We start from the raw sequence: 27,301 nt of genomic DNA, 5'->3' as shown, positions 1-27,301 counted from the left end.
CCCCCGCGCGCCCCCAGCCCTCTCCGCAGAGGAGTCACGGCGGGAGCGCACCCCTCCCTGCTCGGGACCAGGTAACGCGCCCCCCTCGACCCTCCTCTCCCACACACGCGCCCCCGTCGCGGCGGAGCGGCTGGGGTCTCGGGGGTCTCTGGAGCGGACGGGGGTCTGCGCCCCGCCCCCCGCCGCCGCCAAATTCGGTCCCGGGCGGGGCGGACTTCGGTGTCTATATTTGGCCGGAGAGCGGCCCGGGAGCCCGCCGGGCGCAGACGCCTCGTCTCCCAGGAACGCAGCGCCGGGCCGAGAGGCCGGAGGAGGGTGCGGGGAGGCCGGGCCTCAGGCCCGGGACCTCAGGAGCGGCGTGAAGGGCACAGGGATACCCAGGAGTGGGGAGGGGCAGAAGTCAGGGTGCCCAGAAGCGGCTGGGGCCCTGGAAGAGCTCTGGGGTCCCCTGGGGGGGGGCGAAGGACAGGCCCTGACCCTCCGGAAAATAGGCACCTGACCCTCCTCACCCCCGCCATTCTTGCGGAGGAGGTTGGGGGGACCCCGAGGACCCCACCCCCAACAGAGTTCCTTGGAGAGGCGATGCGGAGGCAGGCGCAGCTGGGCGGAAGCGGGGTAGGCAAAGCCAGAACCCTTTGGAGGCGGGGCGCGGAGGGGAGGCCGGAGAGAGCACCTTGCGCGCCTGCCCCCTCCCCCGGCAGCCCCGGAGGAGACCGAAGAAACCGGCAGCAGCAGGACTCAGGTTAGCTGACGCGGGAACTTCTTCGCAAATTTTTTGAGGGGCAACCCTTAAGGACCCACAGCTGGTCTGGAGCTAAGATCCAAGGACCAAGGTCTCTGATTTTGGACAAGGTGCCTCCGGGGGATAAACCACTTGAGTTAAGTGATGCTCATCGGGGCTGCAGCGGGAGGGCATCCTCGCTCTGAGGCTTCTCCCAACGCGGCTGAAACTTTCAGGAGATTTCCGGCCTGGTCAGACTCCACTGTCCTGGGTCTCTCTCTAAGGCCCCTCCCGTTAAACAGCACGTTCTAGGTGGCCGAGGACTTCCCCATGCTTTCATCACCTTGAAGCAGCTCCCCGTTTCTAAGTCCAGATGCTCCATGAGTTTATACCTGACTCCTGGCCAGATAACCCGTCTCACTTGCACCCTCCACTCTTCCTCCCTCCCACAGCTCACAGGACTAAGGACCAAAGAAAGGCATTTCTGGGCACCGAGATCTTCCATCTCTGCCCCCAGCCATGAGCCGGCGTGTGGTTCGGCAGAGCAAGTTCCGCCATGTGTTTGGGCAGGCGGCAAAGGCTGACCAGGCCTACGAGGACATCCGTGTGTCCAAGGTCACATGGGACAGCTCCTTCTGTGCCGTCAACCCCAAATTTCTGGCCATTATTGTGGAGGCTGGAGGTGGGGGTGCCTTCATCGTCCTGTCTCTGGCCAAGGTGAGGGACAAGGGGAAGGGAGCAGGAGGGAGGACACTGGCTGTGGCCCCTGGAGACCCCTGACAGCAGCCTGTGTTCTCACCTAGTTCCTCTCCTCGGTCAGGAGGGCAGTTGGTGTAGACTAGCTGCTTCCTGTTCCCCAGGCCCTCAGGAGCCGATTGAGAGGCTCCCTCAGCCCTCTCTGAGCAGCAGGATCACAGGTGGCCTGCACCACTCACACCCTTCTCCATGCAGCACCCTATTCCCAGCAGGGACCAGGAGGGGGTGATGGAGATAGTTGTGAAAGAGTGGAGCCAGTTCTTATCTCTCCTAATGCCACACCCCCTCATACTTTGGGTGTGGGAATCTTCCTCCCAAGCCAAGGACCACCATTGGATTAACTCACACCCCAGAGGAGCATGCCGAGCAGAGGACCAGGCTGTATCCACCTCCCCACTCTGGACCTTACAGTGAGGCAGAATGAGAGCAATGGGCAAGGAGGGGGACATGGCACACAAGGCCAGAGCCCTCCCTCCCCGAGGAATGGGGGTCAGGCAATGATCACCACCTTTGCTGAGTAGCTTCAAGCCCCTTGACGATCTCCACCCCCAGAGGATGGCCACCTCAAGGTGTGACCTTGACCTGGATCTGGCCCCTATACGATCTTAGGGAGGCCTCACAGGTGGCAGGGTCAGGAAGAGGCCTGACAATAGCCAGTGACTCACTCCAGGACAATGCAGACACCATCCAAGGACACCATCCCCGGGCTCGAATTTCTGCTGGAGCACTCCTCCAGTATGACTGGGATTCTAATAGCACAAGGCTACCCCCTTTTCCCTACTGCCTCGTTTGGGCCAATGCCAGCCCCTGCAAGGCCTCAGAGTCCCCACAAACAGCCCATAAAGACCAAAAATAGAAAAACCCCTGCTCAGGTTGGGGGATAGCAGGCGCCAGGGGTGCCAGCTGCTGGTGGCTCCAAGATAAAGGCAGTGACAAAGGAGAGGTCTGTCCAGGGTGGCTAGGAAGTGGGCTGGAGGGCACTTTACTGCATATCACCTCACCTTGACCTCGTCCTCCAGGGGCTTCCCATAGATATGCCAATTAGGGGAAGGGCTCTGAGGATAGTCTCCTCAAAGTGGGTATGTTTTGGTAGAGCACTGGACTCGACCTGGCTTTACCAGCACTTTGCTGTGTGCCCTTGGTTAAATTATCTTTCCTCTCTGAGTTTGAATTACAGCAACTCTGTCTGCCTTCAGTGAAGTACAGGAAGTTGGATGGGATTGGAGGTGCAGGGAGGGGTCTGCAAAGAGAAAAGAGATAGAAAATTGAGATGTAAAAACAGGTCCACTACCCAGTCCAAATACAGGAGGCTGGTCCCATAACTCCCTCTCTGACCCCTCCAGACAGGGCGAGTGGATAAGAACCACCCACTGGTCACTGGGCACACTGCTCCTGTGCTGGACATTGACTGGTGCCCACACAATGACAACGTCATCGCCAGTGCCTCTGACGACACCACCATCATGGTAGGAGCCAGCTACTGGGCAAGTTAGACCAGAGAAGCAGGAAGGGCTGCCTTACCTGTGCTAGGGAAGGTGGCGAGGGAGGTGCTGGATCCCAGGGCCCTGCTCTCCCCAGCTCCCGGGCTATTTTTAGCGGCTGCCCACCCCCTCCCAAGATGCACTGCTTAGGACTAATTATAGCCACGGCCAACTTGGGGCCTGAAGAGCAGGGGGGCAGTGCTCTGAAGTCTCCCTGCTGGAGTTAAGCGGGTGGGGGGCTCTGGAGGGCTGGCAGTGCCCCCTCCTGGTTCTCAGCTGTTTCTGCTCCAGCAGATACCAGCACTTCTAGCCCTGCTTGTAACCAGAGCCACTCCAGAGAATCAGTGGGGGAGGGAGGGTGCAGAGGGGAGAAAATTAGGGGAGGAGGGACCAAACAGATCCTTCATCTCACCACCCTGTGACTGCTCCTCCTACCCAGGTGTGGCAGATTCCAGATTACACCCCTGTGCGCAACATTACGGAACCCATCATCACACTGGAGGGTCACTCCAAGCGCGTGGGCATCCTCTCCTGGCATCCCACTGCCCGGAATGTCCTGCTCAGTGCAGGTCTGGGTGCCTGGGGAGCGGCCCCTACTGTCAGGCTGGGTGGAGGGTGGCAAAGGCAGGCCAAGTGACAGTGCCTGGCCACTCTGGGCAGGTGGTGACAATATGATCATCATCTGGAACGTGGGCACTGGGGAGGTGCTCCTGAGTCTGGACGACATGCACCCGGACGTCATCCACAGCGTGTGCTGGAACAGCAATGGTAGCCTGCTAGCCACCACCTGCAAGGACAAGACCCTGCGCATCATCGACCCCCGCAAAGGCCAGGTGGTGGCGGTGAGTGACCGGCCTGGCCTTACCTCTGGGACCCAAAGTTTCCCAGACCCGTCCCAGCGCTCCCCTCCCCCACCCCAACCTGAGATGAGTCCTCCACCCCCACCCATCTGCAACCACTGCTCCCCTGCCCTGAAGAAGCCCCCAGCAAGCAAGTCTCTGGCCCTCTCCCCTCTCCTCTTCCCTCCCCCAACATCCCAGAAACCCCCACGAAGAAGTTGTAAACTCTGTCCTCCACCAGAACCTGCATGAAACGTGAGCTCCTGGGCCCCTCCCCTCGCTGGCACCCAGCGCCAACCTCCAGGGTCTGGGGCCTGATGCTGGAGTGGGGTGGGGGGAGCTTGCTGCCCTCGCTGACCGCTGAGTGGAGGACAGAGGGCGACCCTGCGTGGCCGGGCCCAGCGGGGTGCCGGGAGAGAGGGGCCGCGTTCATCTCACCAGCCTCAAGCTAACGCCGAGTGCCCCGGGTACTTGCATGCCTGCCGCGGAGGAGGCCCGCCAGCCGGCGCTAACCCACTAACCCCGCTAGCAGGAACGTGCCCGGCCTCACGAGGGCGCCCGCCCGCTCAGGGCCGTCTTCACCGCTGACGGGAAGCTATTCAGCACCGGCTTCAGCAGGACGAGTGAGCGGCAACTCGCGCTCTGGGACCCGGTAGGCCAGGCTGTGCCCCGGGTGCGGCTCGCTCGCGCCTTCTCTGGGTCAGCGCCTGTCCAGGCTGTAGTCCGCACCCGAGAGGACTGAAGCGCAGCGGCGAGTCGAGTCGGGGGAAAGCCTTGCTGCAACCCTGGGGAGCCAGTAAACAGCCTTTGCGCTGGGGAGTCAGCCTCTGAGAACGCTTAGGGGCTCGGGATCTGCTGAGAGACGTGGATCTCCCGCTCACCCAGCTCAGACGCTCTCCGGGCCTGGGGCCAGCCGGGTCCCCCCAGGAAGCTGAACCTTTAGGCCCTCTTTTGTCTCGCCTCCCCACTCCGCACCCAACACATCCAAGTCAGCAAGCTGGCTGGCTGCTCAGCCCTCCAGGCTCCCCAGAACAGGCAGCTGGGTAACACCTCACCCTGTCTCCCCTCCCCCCAGGAGAGGTTTGCGGCCCACGAGGGGATGAGGCCCATGCGGGCTGTCTTCACGCGCCAGGGTCATATCTTCACCACGGGCTTCACCCGCATGAGCCAGCGAGAGCTGGGCCTGTGGGACCCGGTAACGCAGCTGGAAGCTTGGGGTGTGTGCCCCGGGGACTGGCATCACGGGAAAGGGGCGAGGAGCCCCCCACCCGCAGGGCATACCCACCTGGACAGAGCTGGAGGCTGCTGCCCCCTTTGCAGCACTTACCATCCCCACACCGACCCCTCTGCCCAGTTCCGCTGCGTCACCTGGAGCCTGTGCTGGTGCCCCCACCTGGTGATGCCGTGTCCCTGGGGGTGGTTTGCAGTGACTGCATGCAGGGGCAGGGGCGCAGAGGGTGTAGGTGCCAGGGACTATGAGTCATGTGTTCCGGGGCAGGGCCTGCAGCTCAGTTCACCTAAACTGGCTTGAAAACGCTTGGGGTTTGGGATGGGCAGGAAGTGCCAAGGGGCTTCCGTGGATCCAGAAGTGTCACAGAGGGCAGGACAGGGCTGGTCACGTCTCTTATGCTCTGGCAGAACAACTTTGAGGAGCCCGTGGCACTCCAGGAGATGGACACGAGCAATGGGGTTTTATTGCCCTTCTACGACCCTGACTCCAGCATCGTCTACCTATGCGGCAAGGTGCTGGCGGCCGGGGGGGGGAGACCAAGGCGTGGGGCAGACATGTAGAGAGCCTCGGTTGCCTCTCTGAACCCGCTGGTTTTGCAGGGCGACAGCAGCATTCGGTACTTTGAGATAACCGAGGAGCCACCTTTCGTGCATTACCTGAACACATTCAGCAGCAAGGAGCCGCAGAGGGGCATGGGCTTCATGCCTAAGCGGGGGCTGGACGTCAGCAAGTGTGAGATTGCCCGGTCAGCAGCTTTCGCCCTTGTGTTTGCCTGCCTCTGTCCCTGCCTCCCAGGGGGAAGACACAGTGACTTCCCTAGCAGTGTAATCTTTGGAAAAGAGTGAGTTGGGGGAGCGGTCAAAAAGGCTCGCTTCCAGTGCCCACCTGGCACTAGCTAACTTGACATTTCAGAATCTTACTTTCCTCATCTGGCAATGATGCTAAACGCCCCATCAGAGCTGGACCAATACTATGTTTAAAGTGCAGTGCATGGTGGGTGCTCAGTGAGTGCTGGTTTCTCACCCCTCCATCCCAGACAGAAGTTAGGGGGGGTGGGAGGCCACGGGGTGCTACATCTGGCTCCCTTTCAGGTTCTACAAGTTGCACGAAAGGAAGTGTGAACCCATCATCATGACCGTGCCCAGAAAGGTGAGACGCCGGGAGGGGGTCGGCCAGGGCCCTGAGGCAGAAAGGAGCAGAAAAGAAGCATCCTTCCAACACGCGTCCGTCTGCTCCCTCACCGCCACAGTCAGACCTGTTCCAGGACGACCTGTACCCAGATACACCGGGTCCCGAACCGGCTCTTGAAGCGGACGAATGGCTGGCAGGCCAGGACGCCGAGCCCGTGCTCATCTCGCTGAGGGAGGGCTACGTGCCGCCCAAGCACCGCGAGCTCCGCGTCACCAAGCGCAACATCCTGGACGCGCGCCCGCCCGCAGGGCCCCGCCGCAGCCAGTCGTCCAGCGATGCCCCTTTGTCGGTAAGACCCGGCTGGGCTCTGCCCGCGCCCCGTCGCCGCGTCCTTCTGCCCCCGGGCCGACACCCCCTCTCCTGCCCTTCCCGCCCCCGCAGCAGCACACCCTGGAGACGCTGCTGGAGGAGATCAAGGGCCTCCGCGCGCAGGTGCAGGCCCAGGAGCAGCGCATCACGGCCTTGGAGAACATGCTCTGCGAGCTGGTGGACGGCACCGACTAGCTGCGCTTGGGGGGGTCCCGGAGGACTCAGCCGGGTGGGCGGGGCGCCAGGACTCAGCCCCGCCCTGGCTTTTGGTCCTGACCAGCCTCCCGGTAGGGGCCGGGCCGGGCCGTCCGGGACGGGGCGGGGAAGGCCCCCCTCGCGGGAGTAGTGGACAAGTGGAGCGTCGCTGAGACTCACGTCGGTCTGGCGCCCACCAGGCCAGGGGCCTCATCCGGTTCTCAGCGGGGCTGGCCTTGGGAGGCCTGGGGTGACTGGGGCCTCAGCAACGCAGGGCAGGGGCGGTGCGTAATAGCGAGGTGCTTGGGAATATCGAGGAGCTTATGCCTCACTCGGAGGCAGTTAGATGGGCTTCCCCAAAGAAGCGGGGGAATCTTACAGCACTCCCTCCACATCGGCTCACTTGATCCCACCCCCCCAAGTGGTAAACCAGACGGTCGTCACCCCAGTTCTACAGACACCTACAACTCACTGGCGGCAGTCGGTGGCTGACCGACCGACCGGACCCGGCCGCCTGCGGAGAGGGCTCGCTTCCTTCTCTCAACCCGCAGGGGACAGGGCCGCCTCCACACAGCACCCCAGCAGGAGAACTAACCAGAGAACTGGCATGAGGAAGAAGGTTCACACATACCCCCACCCCCACCCCCTGACCCACACACTGCCCCTGGCCTTCTGCTGTGGCCTTGACTCTGGGGGGGTGGGGGGAACAAAATGAACTCAATGAAATATTTTATTAAGTTATATCTGTCTGAACCTCCTGCCTGGGTGGGAGGGAGGGTAATGAGACCCCCAAACTCTGAAAATGCTACCCCCTGCCATCCGGGGGCCTTGACAAATGCAACTGCAGGCCTAGGACCCACCAGGTGCCCTCCTACCTCAGAGCCTTCCCCACAGCCAGGTTCAGAAGGAACCCCGATCCGCAGGTGAGCCGTCTGCCCCAGTAAAGCAGGTAGGAAAAGCATCGGGTTTGAAGCCTCTTTTATTTGTGCCTCAGAATCAGTCTGGTGCCCCTGGCATCAGGGAAGTGGGGAGAGGAACAGTTTGTCTTTTCTTCCATTCCTTGTGTGTCCCTTCTGAGTCTCAGGGCTGAACCAGGAAGGCCAGTCTGAGAGGACCCGGACAAGGGTGTGCAGTGGGTCTCTGCCCCTGGCGGGGTCTGTGCTTCTCTGGGTGGGCAGGGCAGGGCGGGGAGAGCCGGGGGTTAGCACCATTGGATGAAGGGTTTTACAGTCAGCCCCTGCGTAGGGGTGAGTGGGACACACAACCACAGAGGGCTAGCAGCAGCTGGTGGGAAGGAGTGGGTGGTGGCGCCGAGGCCCTGGGAGACCCCTCTGTGCCCAGTATATATATAGGGTCTAGTGCTTGCCCCCAGCCCAATATGCCCCCCTCATTTGCCAAGACACCATGAGGGAGTCAGGTTGTGTCCAAGCTGGGGGTGGAGGGGGGGGCTTTGGACACCCTCCCTGATTACAAAATCGTGCCTTGGGGATGGGGACTTCAACCTCTGGCCGCCCAAGAAGCTGGGACCACCCTGAGACCCCGGAGGGTTGGGGGCTGGGGGAGCCCGGCACCCCGCTAAGTGCACTTGACGCTGAAATGCCGGGGTGGGGGCCCTTGACGTGCTTGCTGGTTTGTGTCTGGGACAAAGCAGCAACACAGCACGCGGGGAGCTCAGCTGTCCCCGCCCCAGGAGTGAAGAGGGGAGATGCAAAGGCTTCACGGGCAGTGTCCTGGAGGGGGACCAGTGAGCGGAAGGGAGGGCCGGCCAGGAGGAGCAAGGATGGGACTCTGCTCCTCTGAGGACCCTTCTCCCCCTCAGGACCGCCTGGCTCCACCCTTCAACAGGTCTAAGCCCCAGGTGAGGGGTGAGGGTCAGGATACAGCAAAGCAGGGGATCTGGCCGTGCCAGCTGCCTTCAGGGCCCTAGCCCAGAAAGGTGCCCTGCAGCCTTGCCAAACTCCTCCCCATCTGGTACCGGCTGCTCCACTATGCCCCTGAGGCCGCCGCTCCAGTTTCCAGCTGCAGCTCGGTGGGCGCATCCGCTGGGGCTGATCTCACTTCGGGGCGGGCCTGGCGTGGCATGGTCAAGGGGCTCGGCAGTGGGTGCTACTGCTCGGTCAGTGACAGCCGCAAGATGCGCTCCAGCTCCTCCTCCTCCTGGCGCACACGCTGCCGCCGCTCCTCCTGCTCCTGTGCTGACAGCTCCATGGCCAGGCGCAGCTGCTCGTCGTAGCTCTGGAACACGTGGCCACCTGGACCTGGCCCCGGGCTGGGCCTTCGGCTAGAGACCGACGACGTCAGGGACGCAGGGGATGCAGGCTGGCGCTGCGGCGTGGGCGGAGCGCTCCTGGGGGCGGGTAAGACACGTCGCGGGCTCCCAGGTGCACCTGCCCATGAGCCAGGCAGGGAGACGGCGCGGAGGCCCCAGGGCACAGCAGGCCTGGCCACCCCTCCAGTGGAAATTGTGTCCCGAGTCACCTTCCTGCCTCGCAGCGACTGTGGCAGATCCCAGCCCTTCAGAGTCCTTTCTCCCTGTCTCCCTCTTGGTGGCAGCCCAGAGCATTTGCATCTTCTAGAACCCCTGCCCCAACCTCCTAAATGGTGAGGGTTTGAAAGCCATGAGGTCTGAACCCCACTCCCTGACCACAGCTGGAATACTGCCGGCCCACCCAGGTACGGCCCACTCCACTGCCAGGAAAGGGTGATGGTAGAAGCCACCTTGGTAGTGTAGGGTCCCTGGTGAGGTACCACAGTTTCTCTAGGTCAATAGGGGCTGCTCAGCCTACAGTGTCCTCGCCCAGGGTGACAGGGTACTGGGGTATTCTGTGCATGTGTATTGGGGGGAAGGCGTCTCCAAACCCTCTCAGGACTGGTCGGCACTGACCTGTCCTGTTGGTGACTCTCGTAGGACATGGGGTGAGTGCCTGGCTTGCTGTTAGTTAAGGCCTCCCAGATGGTGACCTGGAGGGAGAGAACATGGGCCAGTGAGCTATGGCGGTGCTGCCACAGTCCCATGGCCTGGCACAGCTGTGGGACGCACCTGGTCGTACTCACTGCCCGCCTCAAGAAGGCTCTGCTGGATGGCAAACTGCAGCAGGTCGTCATCGTCATCACGAGTGGCCGCCTCCCTCTGACCACCCAGCACGCTGTAGCCACGTGGGGCCTCAAACAAGGCCGGGGAGATCTCGCAGCCGCGGCAGGAGGCTGAGGGCACAGAGCTGGGCATCAGTGTGTAGGCCAGACCCAGCCCTCCCCTGATGCCCTGGGAAGGGGCTCTGCTGGGGAGGGGAAGGGAGGGACAGGTGCTCACTCGTGGAACTGGAGCTGCTGACACTGGAAGAGTCGCTGCCTGGGGAAGGGGTCTCGCTGCTTGGGCTGCCTCGCACGGATGGCACCGGTTCGTCACAGCCATTGAGGTTCCCGAAGGTGATACGAGCGTTGAGGATGTGGAAGATAGGGATTTCTGAGGATGACAAAACCGCAGGTGCCATCATTCACCCCATGTATCTCACCCCCCCTGTTTAACCTCACTGAAACCCCAATCCCAAACAGAGACTGAGGGGCACGGGGTTGGAGCCTCACCAATCTTGACAGGGAAGCCAGGAGGCAGGCGCAGGGTAATGAAGTCCCGGAGCTTAGCGAAAAGCGCATTGCTGACAGCCATGAGGTCAATGATGGGGGCCACCTGCTCACACAGGGACAGGGGATGCTCCTCACACAGCCACAGCTTGGCCTTGAACCTGCCCCCCCAGATCCCAAAGGATGAGGGACATTGTGGACACCATGACCTTCCAGCATCGTCTGGATGCCCTGCCCAGCCCAGCCCAGCCTAGCCCTGCCCACCCCTTCCCAGCACCGGCAGGGGGGCTCACTTCTGTGTCTTGGTGGTAAGTTCCATCGGGCGGCCCATGTCACGGTTGCCAAGCTCAAAGTTGGGGTTGAAGTATTCTTCTGCGGTGATGGCAGTAGGGTTGGCTTGGCTCAGAGTCTGAGTGATCAGGGTCTGTACCACACAGGGAGGGACCCACGAGCCCTTCTCAGTCCCTGATGCCAGGCCAGACACTTGGTATCATGGGTCCCTGAGCTCTCCTCTCCCCCCTGGCCACTGTGGAGCTGGCATGGCCTTGGGCACTGTGCAAAGTAGGTCTGAGTCGGCCATTCCAAGCAGGATGCCTCCCAGGCCTCCTCCTGAGCCATATCCACATCCCTCTACACAGGGGTGCCCCTGGCATAGACTCACCCCATTTTGGGGGCCCCCATGCTGCTCAGCAATTCCCAGGAAGGACTGAAGAGGTGTCTTACATCCTACAAGAAATACAGTACCTCAGAGGATACCGCAACCCTCAGGAGTGACAGCAGCCCAGACCTAGAGAGGAAGCCAGTACCTGCAGACAGGTAGCACTCCCCCACACCACATACTCAGCACCTTCCTCTGCAAGTGATTGAGGACTCCAAAGGGCAGGGGCCAGGACCACTAGAAGTGGTCCTGGAATAAAAATAGGCCTTGGAGTCAGGAGAAAATTCCAAAATTATCACTCTCCAGATTGATGACGCTGGACAAAAAAATACTTGGTGTGAATGTGCACATGGTTAGCTGTGCACATGGGTGTGGATGCTTTCCTGCAGGTATTTCCATACTAATGACTTCCTTTTGTCCCCCCCACCCCCGGGGGTAGGAGTTTCTACTTCAGACAGACTAATACCCAGAGTCAGGTTGTATATCAATGGACACAGAAAACCGGAGGCAGAGCCCCCTGACTTTCTGCCTAGAGTACATCCCACTAGACTAGAATGGCCAATTAGTAGCATACTTAACATTTCTCGTCCCTCCCAATTCCAAATTAAACATTAGTAATGACTTGTAGCATTCCTTCCCATTGAGCCCAAATATTACCTTAGACTCTTCGTAGTCGCACTCCAGGCAGTCGCTACCAGTCCATTAGGACTTGGTATTTGAATTGAAACCTATTTGCCTCAATAAACTCTCCTGGCATTTGCTAGGGCGCCAGAGGGAATACTGATGGAGACACTCAGTGGGGAGCTGGTTTCTTGAGTCTTGCAATACTTCCCCCATCTGCCTCTGCTTCATTACCTTTGACCTTGCCCTTGTGCTGTTCGGAAAGGTGCTCTGTCCGTGTCCTGGTGATGAGCTCCACGTTGGACGCCCCGTATACCTAAAGACAGATGGGGAAAGGACTCAGAGACAGTTCGGGTGCTCCTACCCCCGCCTCCAAGGCATTCTGAACACTCCCTGCAAGGAACGGGGTGGAGGTTAGGCAGAGGTGTTTGCTCCAGTCTCCAGGCCTTAGCGCAAGTAAATGCATGAAGTCATTCATTCATTCTCTTATTCATTCAACAAAGATCCTGTGGGGAACCTTTATATGCCAGACACTGAGGAGGGCACCAGGTATACAGTGATGAATAAGCCAACAGGAACCCTGTCCTCTTGAGGTTCACAATCTAGTTGAAGAGATAAGAAAACGGACAGTCATAATATGATACACTCTGGTGGGAGGAGCACAGGACATGGGAACAAAAAGCAGAGGCCTTGCCCAGTGGTAGAACCAAGGAAGGCTCCCTGGAGGAAGCAACAATACAAAATCTTATAGAATTTGCTAGTCCCTTATTCATCAGTGCACCGTGTGGCCCCAGTGGGTGACATGGGGATCCCAGAGTAATCAACCCATTCTTATTAGGAGTCAGGCAACCAGGTTCTGAGCCTCAGTTCTGCCACTTACGACTGTGACCTTGTACAGGTCATTTAACCACTCCAAACCTCCATTTTCTCTTCATAAAATGGGCCGATAATGCCTACCTAGAGTTACTGTAAAGATTAAATGGGGCCTCCCCGGTGGCGCAGTGGTTGAGCGCTGGGTTGTGAAGCTGCCCGTGGCCTCTGCAGCGCTGGTTCAATCCCCGGCTGCTCCCCGGCCACCAGAGGAGGGTCCCGCATGGCGCGCAGACCTCTCCTGCCGCCCGCTGCTCCCCTCAGCAGTGTACCTCGATCCTTCTGCCTGCTCTGCTCCCCGCTCTGGCTCTGGTGAATTCTCTCACCCTCCCGTGCTTCTGACTGTACCCAGTGCTTGTATAAATAAATAAATCTTTGTATAAATAAATCTTTAAAAAAAAAAAGATTAAATGGAATACTGTGGAAAGGCCTCAATAAACATCTGTAAAATGAGTAACAGCACCTCTCCGAGGGCAGTGCCATGCCTTGGCCATAACTATAAGGGCTCCAAAAGCTCTGGTCATTCTCCTCAGTTGTCTCTCAAAGGCCCTTCCCTCCACGCTGCATCGCTGTGCACTTCCCAGGCTGAGAGAGGGTGGTCAGGAAGCCACTGGCCGGCTCACTGTAGGCAAATGTGGGCCTGGGACCCACCCAAGAGCTGTGGCCTCACCTTGGCTTCATACCCATTCACCATCTCTGTCTTCTCACTGCGCCAGCCCAGGATGCCGGTCTTGTTCCTGGGGAAGCAGAGTGGTCCAGGTGAGGGGGCACCCCACCAGGCGGACTCTAGGCTACCGAGGCCATACCCACTCACCTCTCGAAGGAGATGTTCTTGGTGTCAAGCTGCGTGGTGACCACGGGAGCAGTGAGCCGGCTCAGGACCTGCTCCTCAGTGGGCTGGGCAGCAGCCAGCAACAGCTCACGGTCCTGCCCGGCCAGTGCCAGAGTCTCCGTGTATACCACCCGGCGATCATGGTCGATCTCCATGACGACAGCACTCGTGTCTGCCAGCCACAGAACAGCATCGAGGTCACGGTGACACAGGGCCGTCTCCCGGTCTTCCCACCCTGCCCCACCTCCTGTCTGCCTGACCTTGGCCCCTGAAGACAAAGCTGCGGTTCCCTCGCTGCCATGTCATGTGGTCAAAGCCCAGGAGCGTGGTGTCTACCCGCAGGTTCTGCCCACTCTTCCACACTTTGTAGGTATCACTAGGGCAGATCTTGGACACCAGGGGCACTAGGTGGAAGGGAAGGTCAGAGGTGGCTTTGTTGCCTGATGTGCACAGCCGCGGCCATCTCAGGACATGGGGTCAGTGATGTGGCCAGGGAAGAGCAAGGAAACTGATGGGAGAACAGCCCCTCCCCCAACTCGCCACACACAAATGTAGACTACGGACTCGGATGTGAGAGACTTTAGGTCAAAGACAAGCCTGTTTGGCCACCACCAAGTTCCTACGGTCTACATTTGTCAGTTCATTCACTCACTCATCCAATCTTCCAACAAATATTTCTTGACAACTACGGTGTGCCAGGCACTGTCCAAATTACTGGAACTCAACCTTGAAGAAGACAGGGCCCCTGTCCTCCTGGAGCTTACCTTTCTAACAGGGAGTGACAGGTAATGAACAAAAAAATCATTACAGAGTGCAGGAAATAACAGTGGAATGGAGGCAGTGTCTGAGGCAGTGTGGAAATGCCTCGCTGAGGGGGTGGCGCTGAGCTGAGATCTAAAAGATGAGGAACTACAGAAGAGCTCTGAGAAGAGTGCTCCAGGCAGAGAAGCAGCTCGTGCAGAAGCCCTGAGGTGGGAAAGTGCCCCAAGGTCCCCATTCGGTCCTTCTTACCCCAGCTAGTGAATTCCCATTTCATCTCCACGTAGAAGTCCTGGGCCTGGGGGATGAAACAGAGAGAGGCTGAGCCTGCGCTAGATAGGGCTCCAGGGCTATGGTGGGAAGGCTGAGGCTGACGCTCACCTTGCGCAGCTTCTCCAGGAGCACGGGGATGCCCGCCAGCCGCTTCACCACCCGCTGGTAGTCCCGGTACCGCAGCACCAGCTGCACCAGCTCCAGGTCCCGGGTACTCACAGCCTCCTGGAGCACTGGGGGAGGGGGAAACGCTGTCACCCTGCTAAGGCTCGCTTCAGTCACCAGAGGTGAGGACATTGTGTATATATATATATATATATATATATATATATATATATGTATATATATATAAGGGAGACCCTGGAGATGGGGTCGGGTGAGTAGGGTTGCCCACCTGTCCAGCCACTGCGATTCTCCCTGCCCACATCTGCGCCGTGTGCCAGGAGCACACGGGCACACTCGAGGTGCCCCAGTGTGGTGGCCAGGTGCAGGGGAGTCCGGCCACGGGGATCCAGCTGCTCGATGTCCACCTGGAGAAGGAGGTGAAGATGTACCCCTGGTCACCTCTGAGGCAGTCAGTCTGATCCCTGCCCTGCCCATCTCACAAGGCAATGGAAAAGACAGACATGGGGAGCTGTGGCCAGGTGAGTAGAAAGGGCTTGCAAGACAGAGCAGGAGTAACTCCGAGAAAGGGAGTGACCTTCTGCTTTCCTGTGCACCTAGGTCCCCTGCCTGGGGTCACTCCTCCAAGGCCCAGTGGGCTCCTGTGAAGAGTGAGCCTGGGGTTAAAGGATGAGCTAGAGAGGTTGTCAGCCAAGAAGGGCACCTGGGGCAGGACTTAGCCTAGTTGTCCAAGACCACACCTTCTGGAAGAGCCACCAATGGGTCACTGACATTATCACTGAGTGAAGTTTAACAAACCGTTGCAGTAATACATTGATAAGAATGAAAGAATATGTTCAAGGTACTCATTCAATCCCATGGCCTGTGCCTGCGGGATATACTATGCATTAAAATGTTCTATAAATCCCATCACTATTTTGTGAATAGCATGATTATAATCACATGAGAGTTTTGCTGAGTGATAAAAGCACATGGCTGTTAAATATTTAAATATATTTCAGGAGTTTAGAATTTCTAGTTAAATACAGTAATGATCACCAGCATGTAATTCCTCTTCACCTGCCACAACTTCATTAAAATGCCAGTTAAAGACTCCTCCTCCAACCATGATGAGAAAACTAAGATTACCCTCCCATCACGGAGAAAACAATTGCTTCAAAATAAATAAAATAAGCTCTTTCTGCCATCTTGGGGGCTGGCTGGGAAGAGGACTTGTAAAAGACAGCCGGACAGCTATGGCCCAAGGCCACTCTTGCCGGCTCCAAGTGGGGTCTCTGGACCCAGAGGGGATAGACAGCTCTTCTTAAAAGTGAAGGTGTTAGGCTCATGAAAATAAATTATATTTAGGCAAGAGATGTGCTTATGTGTATAAAGCAAAGAACTACACAGTGAGTGCTGGTGGCGAACCAAAGAAAACTAGAGTCATCTGGGGAAAGGGAACGCATGCTCATGGCAACAGCAGTGTGGTTTGTGCCAAATTCTGAAGCAACCTTCCTGCTAAGGCCACAGGACACAGAATCTGCATGATGTTGTGCCTGTCAAGGATTTAAACTTATTGAAAAACTAATAAATAATAGTGGATTTGTTACATACATACATACACACACATACGTGTGTATGTGTATATATGTGTGTGTATGCATATATATATATAATTGTTTTCAGACATTAGATATCAAGTAATTCAGGACTGTGAACTGTGATCCCTGAAGTAAGAGAAACAAACAAGGTATGTCCTAAAGTTGCCTGGATTTCTAGCGGGAGAAACATTTTAGGCTGTAATTGTGGGTGGTCTCACTGAGGAGCTGTGGAAACTAAGAAAAGTTTAGGGTAGAGGGATGAGTGGCAAAGTAGCTAGAAGTTGCAGGACAGAATTCCAGAAAAGAATGAGTTATAAAAAAAAAAAACTCAATAAATATGCATAAGGTCCCTTTGGGTCTTTGCTAAATACTAAACTTCCTATATATAGAGCTCACCCACAACAGACAGACATTCAGTCTCTAGCTGCTGGAGTGGAATATCCTTTTTTATTTTTTTAATTTTTTAATTTAATTTGTTTAAAGATTCATTTATTTATGTATACAAGAACTGGGGTACAGGCCAGAGGTACGGGGGTGAGAGGATTCACCAGAGACAGAGTAGGGAGCAGATTGATTGAAATACACTGCTGAGGGGAGCAGTGGATGAGACAGGAGAGGTCTGCTGTGCCATGTGGGTTGCTCCCTGGCCTGCCGGGGATTGAACTCTTGCTGCAGTGACTGCAGATTGCTTCACAGTGCTGTGCTTAACCCCTTGCTCCACTAGGGAGGCCCCTCTTTTATTTTTTTTTAAAGATTTATTTATTTATGCATACAAGAACTGGGGTGCAGGCCAGAGGTGCAAGGGTCGGGGAGGTGGGTGAGAGGATTCACCAGAGACAGAGTGGGGAATAGAACAGGCAGACTGACTGAAATACACTGCTGAGGGGAGCAGCGAATGAGACAGGAAAGGTCTGCTGTGCCATGTGGGTCACTGCCCTGGCTGAAGTTGTGCTGCAGTGGCTGTGGACAGCTTCATAGTGCTGAGACTTAACCCCTTGCGCCACCAGGGAGGCCTCTGAAGTGGAATATCCTTGTTGATTACCCAGCGTATTTACTGGAGCTCTGACAAGGGTTATGTAGTAGGCTAAACTATCCCTAGAGAAAAGGCTCACCTAGACTAAATATAACAAAGATTAAAAATAAGCTCAAAGATATCAAACTGATTTACAAGTAACTTAATCTGCCAGAATAAAGCCTAAAGGAGCACAATAAAATCCAGATGCTTAACATCACATTTACAATGCCCAACATCCAGTTAAAAATAACTAGACATGCAAAGAAGTATGAAAATATGACCCACGTTAGCATAAAAATAATTTAACAGAAGCATAGTCAGAAATAAAAGATGATAAATAGCTCAGTATACTCTAGAATTACAAAATATATATGAACATAAAGCTATTATGAAATATGTGTGTATATATGTATATACCCATATACATGTACATATACTATACAACTGTAGTAGGTTGAATGGTAGTAGTTCCCAAAAATAATGTCCACATTCTAAACCTGTCAATATGACTTTATTTTGAAAAAGGGTTTGTGCAGATTTAATTAAGTTTAGAGTTTTAAGATAAAATCAGCTTTAATTATTCAGGTGAGCCTTAAATTCAATGACAAGTATCTTTGTAAGATCCACAGAGGTGAGACATACACAGAGAGAAATTCCATGTGAAGATGGATGTAGAAACTATAGAGTTATGGCATCATAAGCCAAAATGTGCTTGGAAACACCAGAAGCTGGAAAAGGCAAGGAAGGATTCTCCCCTTGAGTCTTTGAAGGGGATGGGATCCTGCTGGGTTTGGACTTCTGATTTCCAAAACTGTGACAGAATACATTTTTGTTGTTTTAACCCACCTAGAGTGTGGTAATTTATTGTAGAAACTAATATAATGATAAATCCACAAGATTCATCAATAGACAAATCAAGGACAAATCAATGGATTCCAGTCAAGACAAATACAAACAAAACTACACAAAGGTCCATCACAATCAAATGCTGAAAACTAGTGGTAAAATAAAGATCTTAAAAGCATTAAAAGAGAGAGAGAGACATTATATGTGGAAGAACAAATAGAGGCGATACTCTAATATAAAAAATCGTTTATCATAAAAACTATGCAAGCTATTGTAGAACACAATAGAATGAGATCCTTTAAAGCGCTGGTGTGAGGCCACCCTGGTGGCACAGGGGTTAAGTCTCAGCACTATAAAGCTATCCGCAGCCACTGCAGCAGGAGTTTGGTCCCCAGCTAGGGAGGTGACCCACATGCTCCCCTCAGCAGTGTATTTCAGTAGATCCACCTATTCTGCTCCCCGCTCTGTCTCTGGTGAATCCTCTCACCACCACCCCCCCCACACACACACAGCCTGCACCTCTGGCCTACACCCCAGCTCTTACATGCATAAATAAATAATTATTTTTAAAAAGTAAAACAAAGTGCTGGTGTGGAAACTGTTGACCTAGAAATCTCTATGCAGTGAAAATATCCTTCATAAATAAAGGGGAGGGCCTCCTCTGGTGGTGCAGGCAGTTGAGCGCCGTGCTTTGAAGCTGTCTGCAGCCTCTGCAGTGTCGGTTCGATCCCGGCCGGGCCGGCGAGGGTCCCACATGGCACAGCAGACCTCTCCTGTCTCACCTGCTGCTCCCCTCAGCAGTGTATTTTGTCAGTCTGCCTGTTCTGCTCCCTGCTCTGTCTCTGGTGAATCCTCTCACCCTCCTGTGCATCTGGCCTGAACCCCAGCTCTTGTATAAATAAATATTTTAAAAATAAGTTAAAAAAAATAAAGGGGAAACAGACTTTTGTGAACAAACAAAAGCTAAAAGAACATATCACCGGAAGACACATAAGAAATGTTAAAGGAAGTTATTCAGGTGAAAGGAAAATGACACTAGACAGAAATTTAGATCAATACAAAGGAATGAAGAGTGCCCAAATGGTAAATTTGTGAGTATCAGAATATCAATAAAATATTTAAAACCCATAAGAATAAAGAAAAGAGAGATCAGCAGATGAGAACCCAAGTACTCATAAAGGGGAACAAACCCCGGTGCTCAGTAAGCCTTTCTGAAATGCAGCCGGTGGCAATGGCAGAGGTAGAGAAAGGCGCAGAGATGAATCAAGGGAGACTGATGAAAATTCAGATTCCTTGGCCCCATCATCACCAAACTTGCAAAGCTGGGAGATGGCTCCCTTCTCTCCACAGGATGCCAGGGGTTTATTCTCTGTATAAAATGACCCTGAGGGCCTCCCCTGGTGGTGCAGTGGTTGAGCGCTGGGCTGCGAAGTTGCCCGCAGCCTCTGCAGTGCCGGTTTGGTCCCCGCTGCCCGGGGGGGGGGGGGGGGGGGGGGGGGGGGGGGGGGGCGGGGCGGGCGGGGGGGCTCCGGGGGTCCCACATGGTGAGACAGACTGCTCCCCTCAGCAGTGTACTTCCGTCTGCCTGTTCTGCTCCCCGCTCTGGCTCTGGTGAATTCTCTCACCCTCCCGCGCTTCTGACTGTACCCAGTGCTTGTATAAATTATTTATTTATTTATTTATTTATACAAGCACTGGGTACAGTCAGCAGCGCGGGAGGGTGAGAGAATTCACCAGAGCCAGAGCGGGGAGCAGAGCAGGCAGAAGGACCGAAGTACACTGCTGAGGGGAGCAGCGGGCGGCAGGAGAGGTCTGCGCGCCATGTGGGACCCTCCTCCAGTGGCCGGGGAGCAGCCGGGGATCGAACCGGCGCCGCAGAGGCTGCGGGCAGCTTCACAACCCAGCGCTCAACCGCTGCACCGCCGGGGAGGCCCTAAATAAATCTTTAAAAAATAAAATAAAATAAAATGGGCCTGAGATGATTTGGCCTGAGGGTGAAGTTATGGGGTTGAAAACTGGTCAATAGTGAAACCTCGGGTGCTGAACCACTGCCAGCCAGCCTGCCCCGTCCTACTCCTAGCAGGAACTGGCGACTCTTCCTTGGAGAAACTACTGTCCAATACCTGTGGGTACAGACATGTGGGAATCCTACAATAAGCAGGCCAGCTTGCCACCCAGTCATCTTCCAGTAAATCAGTAAGCACCACACTCCCAGCCAGGAGTGACTGGATGTATGGAGAAAGCTGCCAACATGAAGGATACCAAAACATGCCAACAGATGCTAAAAACTCAAGGGACACACGTCAATGCAGGAAATACAGGTTTCCCTCAATATTTGAAAGTATTTGGTAGGTAATTTTGGAAATCTAGAAATGCTCAAAAATTATTTCATATAAATTAATGGCAACAGCATTCCCAGACCACATTGTACCAAATAGAAATGCTCTACATTCAGGTAGCAGGGGAAACCTATATAAGAAAGCAATCTGGGAGAGGAAAGAGTAATTTACATCCTCAGAAAAATATGAAAAGATAATTGAATGAATAATAAGATGAGCCATTCATGACCTCTCTTCCCTTGCTCTCTACACTCCAGCCATCCGAGGGCGGCTGCGCCTGTGATTCCTCCATCACAGCAAACAGTACCTCCCTTCACTCTCTTTTCAGGTAAGAAACCTGTCTTTATCTCTTCTTTTCCTTTCATTCTCCATGTCTGCTTCATCAGCAAAACCTAGCCCTATGAGCTCTACCATCAAACAGATCCAAAGCCTTTTCAGCTTTCCACACCTTCAGGGTACCATGCTGGTCCCTGCCACCCTATCCCTCACCTGGTGGCTTTGTTGCCTTCTCCCTGGCGCCTTTGGCCCTCTCTCCACTACTCTGGTCTAGTCACAGCCATCGTGTTCCTGTGAAATGTTACTCCGGTCCTGCCAGTCTTCAAATCAAAACCTTCCCATGGCTTGTGAGCCTGTTTAGAATAGAATCCAATAGCCCTGGATGTCTCTTTGGACTCCTGTGTGCCCCCGCATCTCCCCCATTCCACTCCCACACACAGCCTTCTGGCCTTCTGGGAAGCATCTTCTGGATACCCTCCATGGCGATGAAGCTTTCTCCCTCATTTCCTTTAGGTCGCCACTCAAATGTCACCTCCCTAGAAAGGCCAGTCCTGACAACGTCTTAAAGGACAGCTATTTTTTTTAAAGACTTAGACTTATTTATTTATGCATACAAAAACTGGGGTACAGGCCAGAGGTGTGGGGGGTGAGAGGATTCACCAGAGACAGAGTGGGAAGCAGAACAGGTGAATCTACTGAAATACACTGCTGAGGGGAGCAGGAGGTGAGACAGGAGAGGTCTGCTGTGCCATGTGGGTAGCTCCCTGGCCAGGAATCGAACTTGTGCTGCAGTGGCTGTGGATAGCTTCATAGCACTGAGACAACCCCCTGCGCCACCAGGGAGGCCCCAATGACAGGTATTTTTTACCGATCGACTGCCCCTTATCCTGCTTTAGTTTATCCAGCATTAAACTGTTCTTGTCTCCCTGGAATGTAAGCCCCACAAAGGGAAGGCCCTATCTGCCCTGTCCCCAGGACCTAAACAGTATCTGGCATATAACTGGTGCTTAATTAATATTTGTTTGAAAAATGCATAGATGACTACATTTGAAGAATGTGGGGAGGGGGAGAAATTAAGTGTAAAACTAATAAACCAAGAAATAGCCATAGAAGTATATTGTTATAATCATGGAAGTAAACAGCTGACCAGCCTAGAGTTTAAAGTGGTTGCTGCTGGGGGGAGAGGCAGAGTGGAGACCACTGGTTTTCATTATAAATCTTCTAGCAACAATTACATACTTATAAAAACATGAGTATAAATTCCTTTGCAATTTTTAAAAATTATTTAAATTATTTATATGACTTTTATAACCTTGTATTGGCATTTCTTCATTTTTTTCAAATTTATTTTATTTTATTTTATTTTTAAGATTTATTTATTCATGCACACAAGAACAGGGGTATAGGCCAGTTGTGCAGGGGGGTGAGAGGATTCACCAGAGACAGAGTGGGGAACAGAACAGGCAGACTGACGAAATACACTGCTGAGGAGAGCAGTGGGCAAGTCAGGAGAGGTCTGCTGCGCCATGTGGGTATCTCCCCAGCCTGAGGGGATTAAACCTGCGCTGCAGAGGTTGTAGGCAGCTTCACAGTGCTGCGCTCAACCGCTTGCATCACCAGGGAGGCCCCATTTCTTCATATCTAAATACACTAGGAGGGTTAAAAAAAAAGTGCTTGACCCCCTTGGCCCTCTAAGCTGTGACTCTGAGACCTAGGTAGCCCCCCTATTGCTCCTCCACATGCTTTCCATCGAAGAGGAGCAATGCTATTTACTCTTTGCCCATTATGGGTTCCAAAGGGGTCCTGACCTGGGGGGTCCCTAAGCCCTGGGTAGGAGTTGTAGAGCACGCTGAACTGGTTGGAGAAGTTAGGAGGAGGCCTTCCCATGGGGCTACAGTTGAGCCACCATGCCCTCACCATCCCTGTCCCTGCTGCTGCTGCTGCTAACAAGGCCCTAGGGAGCTGGCGAGGCACCCTGCCGGGCCCCAGGGCTCCAGATGCTGCTGCCACCCTCCCAGCAGGGATGCCCTCTCTACCCACACTACTTAGGAGCTCTCCCGACAGCCCCCCCCCCACACACACAGGGTCCCCAGGGCACTGCTATTTTCTAGGGCCAATGTAAACCCTGCATATACCCAGCCAAACCCTAAAGAAGCTCCCACCGGCTCCCACCCAGAGCAGGGCCCACACTAGAAGTGGCACCTTGCCCTAAACCCAGGTGGAAGAATTCATTAATTTCCTCAGCAAAGGCCTACAGCTATTTAATTGCTGGAATGAAAAGGTTTCCCATGAAACCCAACACCCAGCCCTCTCCCCCAAGAGAATGGAAACTTCTCATACCAGTAGGCCTCAGCTGCAGTCAGAAATAGGGGTCTTTGCAGCTTAGGAGCTGGAGCTCCCTGGGCAGAGAGCCTCCCTGCTTCCACTCAGGCACACACCTGCATGCACACACATGCACACATGTGCACAGTACTAACAGGATACGTGCGCTACCTCTACCTCACTCACAGTACATGTGCACCCCTGACTGTGCAAGCACATGTGTGCCCAGCTGCCCTCTGGCTCTGCAGAGGCTCTGCATGAGTAACGCATGCGCGCACGCGGTCACTGCCAGCTTATATGCACCGGCACACCCCTTGCACCCACATGCACCAGCAGGATATTTTTAAACTTGTTTAACATTAGCAGAATGCTTTTGTCCTGTGAAACCTTACAAGAACACACCAAACATATAGACTAAACATGGGTGCTGGAGAAGAAGGGTCAGGGAATAAGACCCTGGGACCTGGCCTGCTCAGCCTCCATCCCCTTTCCCTGCCCCTTTCTCCCTCAGCCCCTGAGAGGACAGCTGGAGTCTGATGAGGTCACTTCTCAGCTCCTGCACGTGCACTGAAGTGGGGTGTAGGAGCAGCTATGTCTCAGCTCACTGAGGGGGTTAGGAGGGATGGGCAGAATGCTTCCTCAGGCTGAGGTGGGCAAGTGGGGGTGGCACCTACCCACGCAGCTCCTCCCCCTCATCCCATATTGATTTTTGGGTTCCTGGAATCTGTGGCTCCCTCTCCTGAACCTCCCAACTCAGAAGCTATGGTGATGGCCCATACCTGGGGCTGCCCTCGTTAGAGGGGGAGGGTCACAGGTACTCCCCAAGGTCCTGGACACAACTGGTACCTTGGGTGGGACAGCCTCTGTCTGAGCACCTGAGGCCCCACAATCCCACCAGCCTGCCTCGAGGTTAGAAGGATGAACTGAGGAAAGCAGGATGGAGGCCCATGGTGGAGGCAGTCCCAAAAAGAAGGAAAGTGTTTCCCTGGGCCCACTGTCTGGCTCCTCGGAGTTCCTGCTGCCAGAGGAAGAACCTGCCCCTCTCAGCACTCCCACAGGGAGCTACAGTCTAACCTCCCCCTGGAGTCCCCAGGGAACTAGGGACTCGTGACTTTGGCACCAGGTCATGCCCAGCTGGCTGTGCCAACTTCAGGGCTGTGCCAGTCAAGGGAGAACTGGCACATCCACTGGCCTGAAATCCCTCGCCCCCTCCGAACCTAGCAAGGCATGTGCATGGCAGGAAGCAAGGCACCCAATAAGCATCACACTGTCAGGTGCCAGCTAGGAGTGGTCAGAGACCTTTTTCTTTCTTTTTCTTTATTTATTTTTTACATCATTTTTCATTTTTGTACAATGGATGCATTTTCAACTTAGTTATAGTCACCTTAAAATTCCCACCACCCATTTCACCCGTCAAGGACCATTTTCTTCACCAAAAAACACCCACGAATACCTTCCATCATTCTACTATTCCGTTTCTTGTCCCCAGAACAACTACCTGGGGCTGAGCAGTACCCATGAGCTTGCTCTGAGGCCTGCCATGCCATCCCCTCATCAGTCAACTGGCATTGCCAAGCCTGCCTGTGGGAGCGCCTCTGTGGGGCTGCTTGGAGTGAAGAAGAGGCAGCTATGCCAAGTGAGGACCAGGGAAACCCAGCTGCTGTGAGTTTGGGGAAAGCCTGGCTGTTTTCTGTGACAGTTAGTGCCAGGCAGAACAGAGGTCAGGAACACTGGACCTCTTGGATCCACAGGGGTTTCACTATGATCTAGGCAGCGGCCTCCAATTCCCTGCAGGAAATGGCTGGGGAGGGCACCCAGGAAGCCTGACACCCTGAGGACTGAGAATGTACTTTTGGATGCAATCATCACTCTGGGTCAGCCCTGAAGCCAGGGTACAGACAGGGGTCTTTTCCGCCCAGATTCACTGGTATTTCCCTGTTGGCACCCCTGGAGTGACGGAGAAAACTGGCCCCGCTCTCCTTTGTGGCTGAACAGGCCCTAACCTCACCCAGGGCTCTATATTCCCTCTGGTCTGGATCAAGGCAGGAGGTGTCCATTTCAAGGAGGCACTAACGCACCAGGTGAGAGGAAAGGAGGGGTTAACCTGGGGCCTGGTTTCTAAGGAAGCGTAAGAGGAGAGGAAGAGAGACACATTCGGCAGCTCCAAACCCTCTCTACTTCCAGCAGATTCCAGTGCTCCCCACCTCACACTCACTCCAGCAAGATGGCTGCTAACCTAAGGACTACCAATCACGGAGGCCAGGGTGAAAAAGCCTTTTCCTCTAGGGCATTTGCCTCTCTCCAGTGTCTGCAGGGAAAGGACCATCCATCCCACCTTGGACAAAGGAGTGGGATTTGAGGCATTCTGGAAATTCAGTGACTAGTCTTATGCCTAACAATCATTCCACCATCCCATTAGGAAGTTCCTCTAATATCAGATTTAAATCACCCCAGCTGTATTCTCTTTCAGAGGCTTGTTTTTTGTCCTCAGGGGAAGAAAGTAGAGAAGAGCCAGAAGAGACTGAGTGGTCTCTTAGCACCCTGCAAGTCACAATCATCAAAATGGGGTCTTCTTAGTTCCCTGGGACCAAGCACTCTTCCTTTGCAAGGCATGAAGGCTGCAAACCACTTTATGATGGATAAACAGAGACATGGTCTAAGAAGCAACTTGGCAGAGGCAGGCAGGAAGTAAGCACCAGCCTGGAGCCTTGGAAGTTCAGGTCACCCCAACATTTCCTGGTATTGCTAGGCAGAGCTGCATGCCGTGCTGGCCTGAGGGCTCAGCGGTGGACTTCAGAGACACTGACTCTCACCCAGCTTGAAGTCCTGCTCACTCATCCCTTGAGAAGCAGACAGCTCCTCCACTGAACTTCCTGTGACTCAGGAAGTGGGCCTGGAAAGACATATCCCCAAAGGGGTGTACTCTTGCCCATGGCCTCAATCCCAAAACCTGCACTGGGTCTGGAGGCCTCAAGCTAGGGCAACCCAGGGCAGGCTGGGACATGTACTGACTCCTGCTTCGGCTGTTGGGTGAGTGGTCCACACCAGGAGTGCCTGCCTATGGCCTGGGAGCCAAGGACAGAGCTGGAAACTATCTGCGACCTGTACCTGCTTCCTCATGAAGAATGGCCAGGAGATCCCATCCTTTACCCTGTCTTTTTGGAGGCCAACACCCAGCCAAAGTTGGCTGCCCCACCCGCTGTCACCCACTAGCAGAACCTCAAATCCTTCCTGTAGCCAATGACCCCTAGTTCCCTCAGTTCCCAGAAGCCAGACCCCAGCACCAGAGGGCAGGAGAGCGCCTTTCAGCACCTGGACAAGGCCCTTCTGAGCGTCCCCAAGGGGAGCGGGGGTCTCTCGGTCTTCAGTCCCCATTCCTGAGTGGGTGGTGGGGTTTGGGGGATCATGGGACTCTGACCAGCCTGAGTAAACAGATTCAGCCCTCACCCCCAGGGCAGAGGGTACTGGGTGGGGCCGGGATGCCTGGGAGTGTCTCGCAGCCAATTCTCTGATCCTTGACCTGCGACCCCCTCCCCACGCAGGCCTGGCCCGCGCCCACGGCAGGCAGGTGCAGCTACTCGGCTGAGCGGCGCGAACCCTCCCACCGCACGGAACAGACAGCCCCTCCCCGCCGCCCTCCCGGCCCCGGCGGAGGGCGCACGGTGTCCCCCGCCCCAACCTGGAGGGTCAGACACACGTGGGCCCCCGGCTCGGGCCCGCGGGGAGCGGGCGGGGGCCGCTCCCCTCACCCTCTCGGGGTCAACAAGCACAAAGCCGCGGTCGTGAACAAAGAAGCGCTGCAAACTCGCCAGGGAGGCGGGACAGCCCGCGCCGCGCCCCCTCCCCACGCCGGGCGCGCGTCCCGGGCCGCGGGGTCCCCGCTGCGCCCCGACGGCGCCCCTACCTGGCCGGCGCGGACCTCCTTCTCCAGCTCGCGGTGGCGGTTGTGCCACACGAGGTAGTGCAGCGGGTACTTGCCCTCGGGCCCCTTCCTGGCGGAGGCGTTGGCAGGGATCATCGCCCGCTCCTCATGCCGGGGCCGCGGCGCCCGGCCCGGGAGGGGGGACGGCGCCGGGGCCGGGGCCGGGGCCGGGGCGGGGCTGGGGGCCGCGGGGCGCGGGGCCGGCTGCCTGCTCGCCGGGCTGCGGCTCGGGCATGTGCGAGCGGCGCCGGCGGGCGGGGGCGGCGCGCCCGGCGCGGTGCGGGCCGCAGGCGTCCTCGAGAGGCGGCGGCGGCGGCGGGCGGCGCGGAGCGGCCCCCACCCGCCCGCGGGGAGCGGGCACTCGGCGGCGCGGCGCGGCCTCGCGCCTCCCTCCACACCCCCGCACACAAAGACGCGGCTCGGCGGAGCGAGCGGGCGCCCGCGGCGGGCGCGGGGGCGCTCGGGGCGCGGGCCCGGGGACGCCGCCTCAGGGACGCGCGCCCGCAGCCCCCGGCGCCTCGCAGCCGCATAGCCCGGGCGGCCGGCGCGGGTGAGGGGAGACG

At 55.8% G+C, this 27,301-nt stretch overlaps 2 protein-coding genes and 1 pseudogene across 8 annotated transcripts; 2 read left to right on the top strand and 1 right to left on the bottom strand.

Annotated features, from left to right (window-relative positions):
* On the top strand, positions 1-7,882 carry CORO6 (coronin 6). 6 transcript variants are annotated; one of them, XM_037491936.2, is made up of 12 exons: positions 1-71; positions 702-742; positions 1,174-1,438; positions 2,821-2,943; positions 3,398-3,527; positions 3,619-3,800; positions 4,873-4,992; positions 5,436-5,540; positions 5,628-5,773; positions 6,120-6,177; positions 6,278-6,508; positions 6,601-7,882. In XM_037491936.2, exons 3-12 carry the CDS (start codon positions 1,241-1,243, stop codon positions 6,721-6,723), a joined length of 1,416 nt encoding a protein of 471 aa, XP_037347833.1. In that variant the 5' UTR covers positions 1-71; positions 702-742; positions 1,174-1,240; the 3' UTR covers positions 6,724-7,882. The 6 variants fall into 6 exon arrangements, with proteins under 6 accessions (XP_037347833.1, XP_037347831.1, XP_054544878.1 ...); XM_037491934.2 differs by lacking the exon at positions 702-742; XM_054688903.1 differs by lacking the exons at positions 1-71; positions 702-742 and having other exon boundaries at positions 751-1,438.
* ANKRD13B (ankyrin repeat domain 13B) lies at positions 7,604-27,289 on the bottom strand. Of its 2 annotated transcripts, none has more exons than XM_037491932.2 (15): positions 26,721-27,289; positions 14,710-14,845; positions 14,424-14,548; positions 14,295-14,340; positions 13,544-13,687; positions 13,266-13,455; positions 13,122-13,188; positions 11,816-11,897; positions 10,964-11,028; positions 10,596-10,726; positions 10,306-10,463; positions 10,034-10,186; positions 9,764-9,927; positions 9,608-9,684; positions 7,604-9,070 (listed from the first exon to the last, which is right to left on the bottom strand). In XM_037491932.2, the coding sequence occupies exons 1-15, from the start codon at positions 26,832-26,834 to the stop codon at positions 8,830-8,832; spliced, it is 1,893 nt and encodes a 630-aa protein (XP_037347829.1). In that variant the 5' UTR covers positions 26,835-27,289; the 3' UTR covers positions 7,604-8,829. The 2 variants fall into 2 exon arrangements, with proteins under 2 accessions (XP_037347829.1, XP_037347830.1); XM_037491933.1 differs by lacking the exon at positions 7,604-9,070 and adding an exon at positions 9,077-9,317 and having other exon boundaries at positions 26,721-26,859.
* On the top strand, positions 14,942-16,019 carry LOC119232935 (60S ribosomal protein L35a-like; annotated as a pseudogene).
* Positions 27,290-27,301: the final 12 nt, after the last annotated feature.

Source organism: Talpa occidentalis, unplaced genomic scaffold, assembly GCF_014898055.3.
Source record: "Talpa occidentalis isolate TD23 unplaced genomic scaffold, MPIMG_talOcc4v2.1 talOcc4.7, whole genome shotgun sequence".
NCBI lineage: Eukaryota > Metazoa > Chordata > Mammalia > Eulipotyphla > Talpidae > Talpa > Talpa occidentalis.
This window is presented reverse-complemented; position numbering and strand designations above follow the sequence as displayed.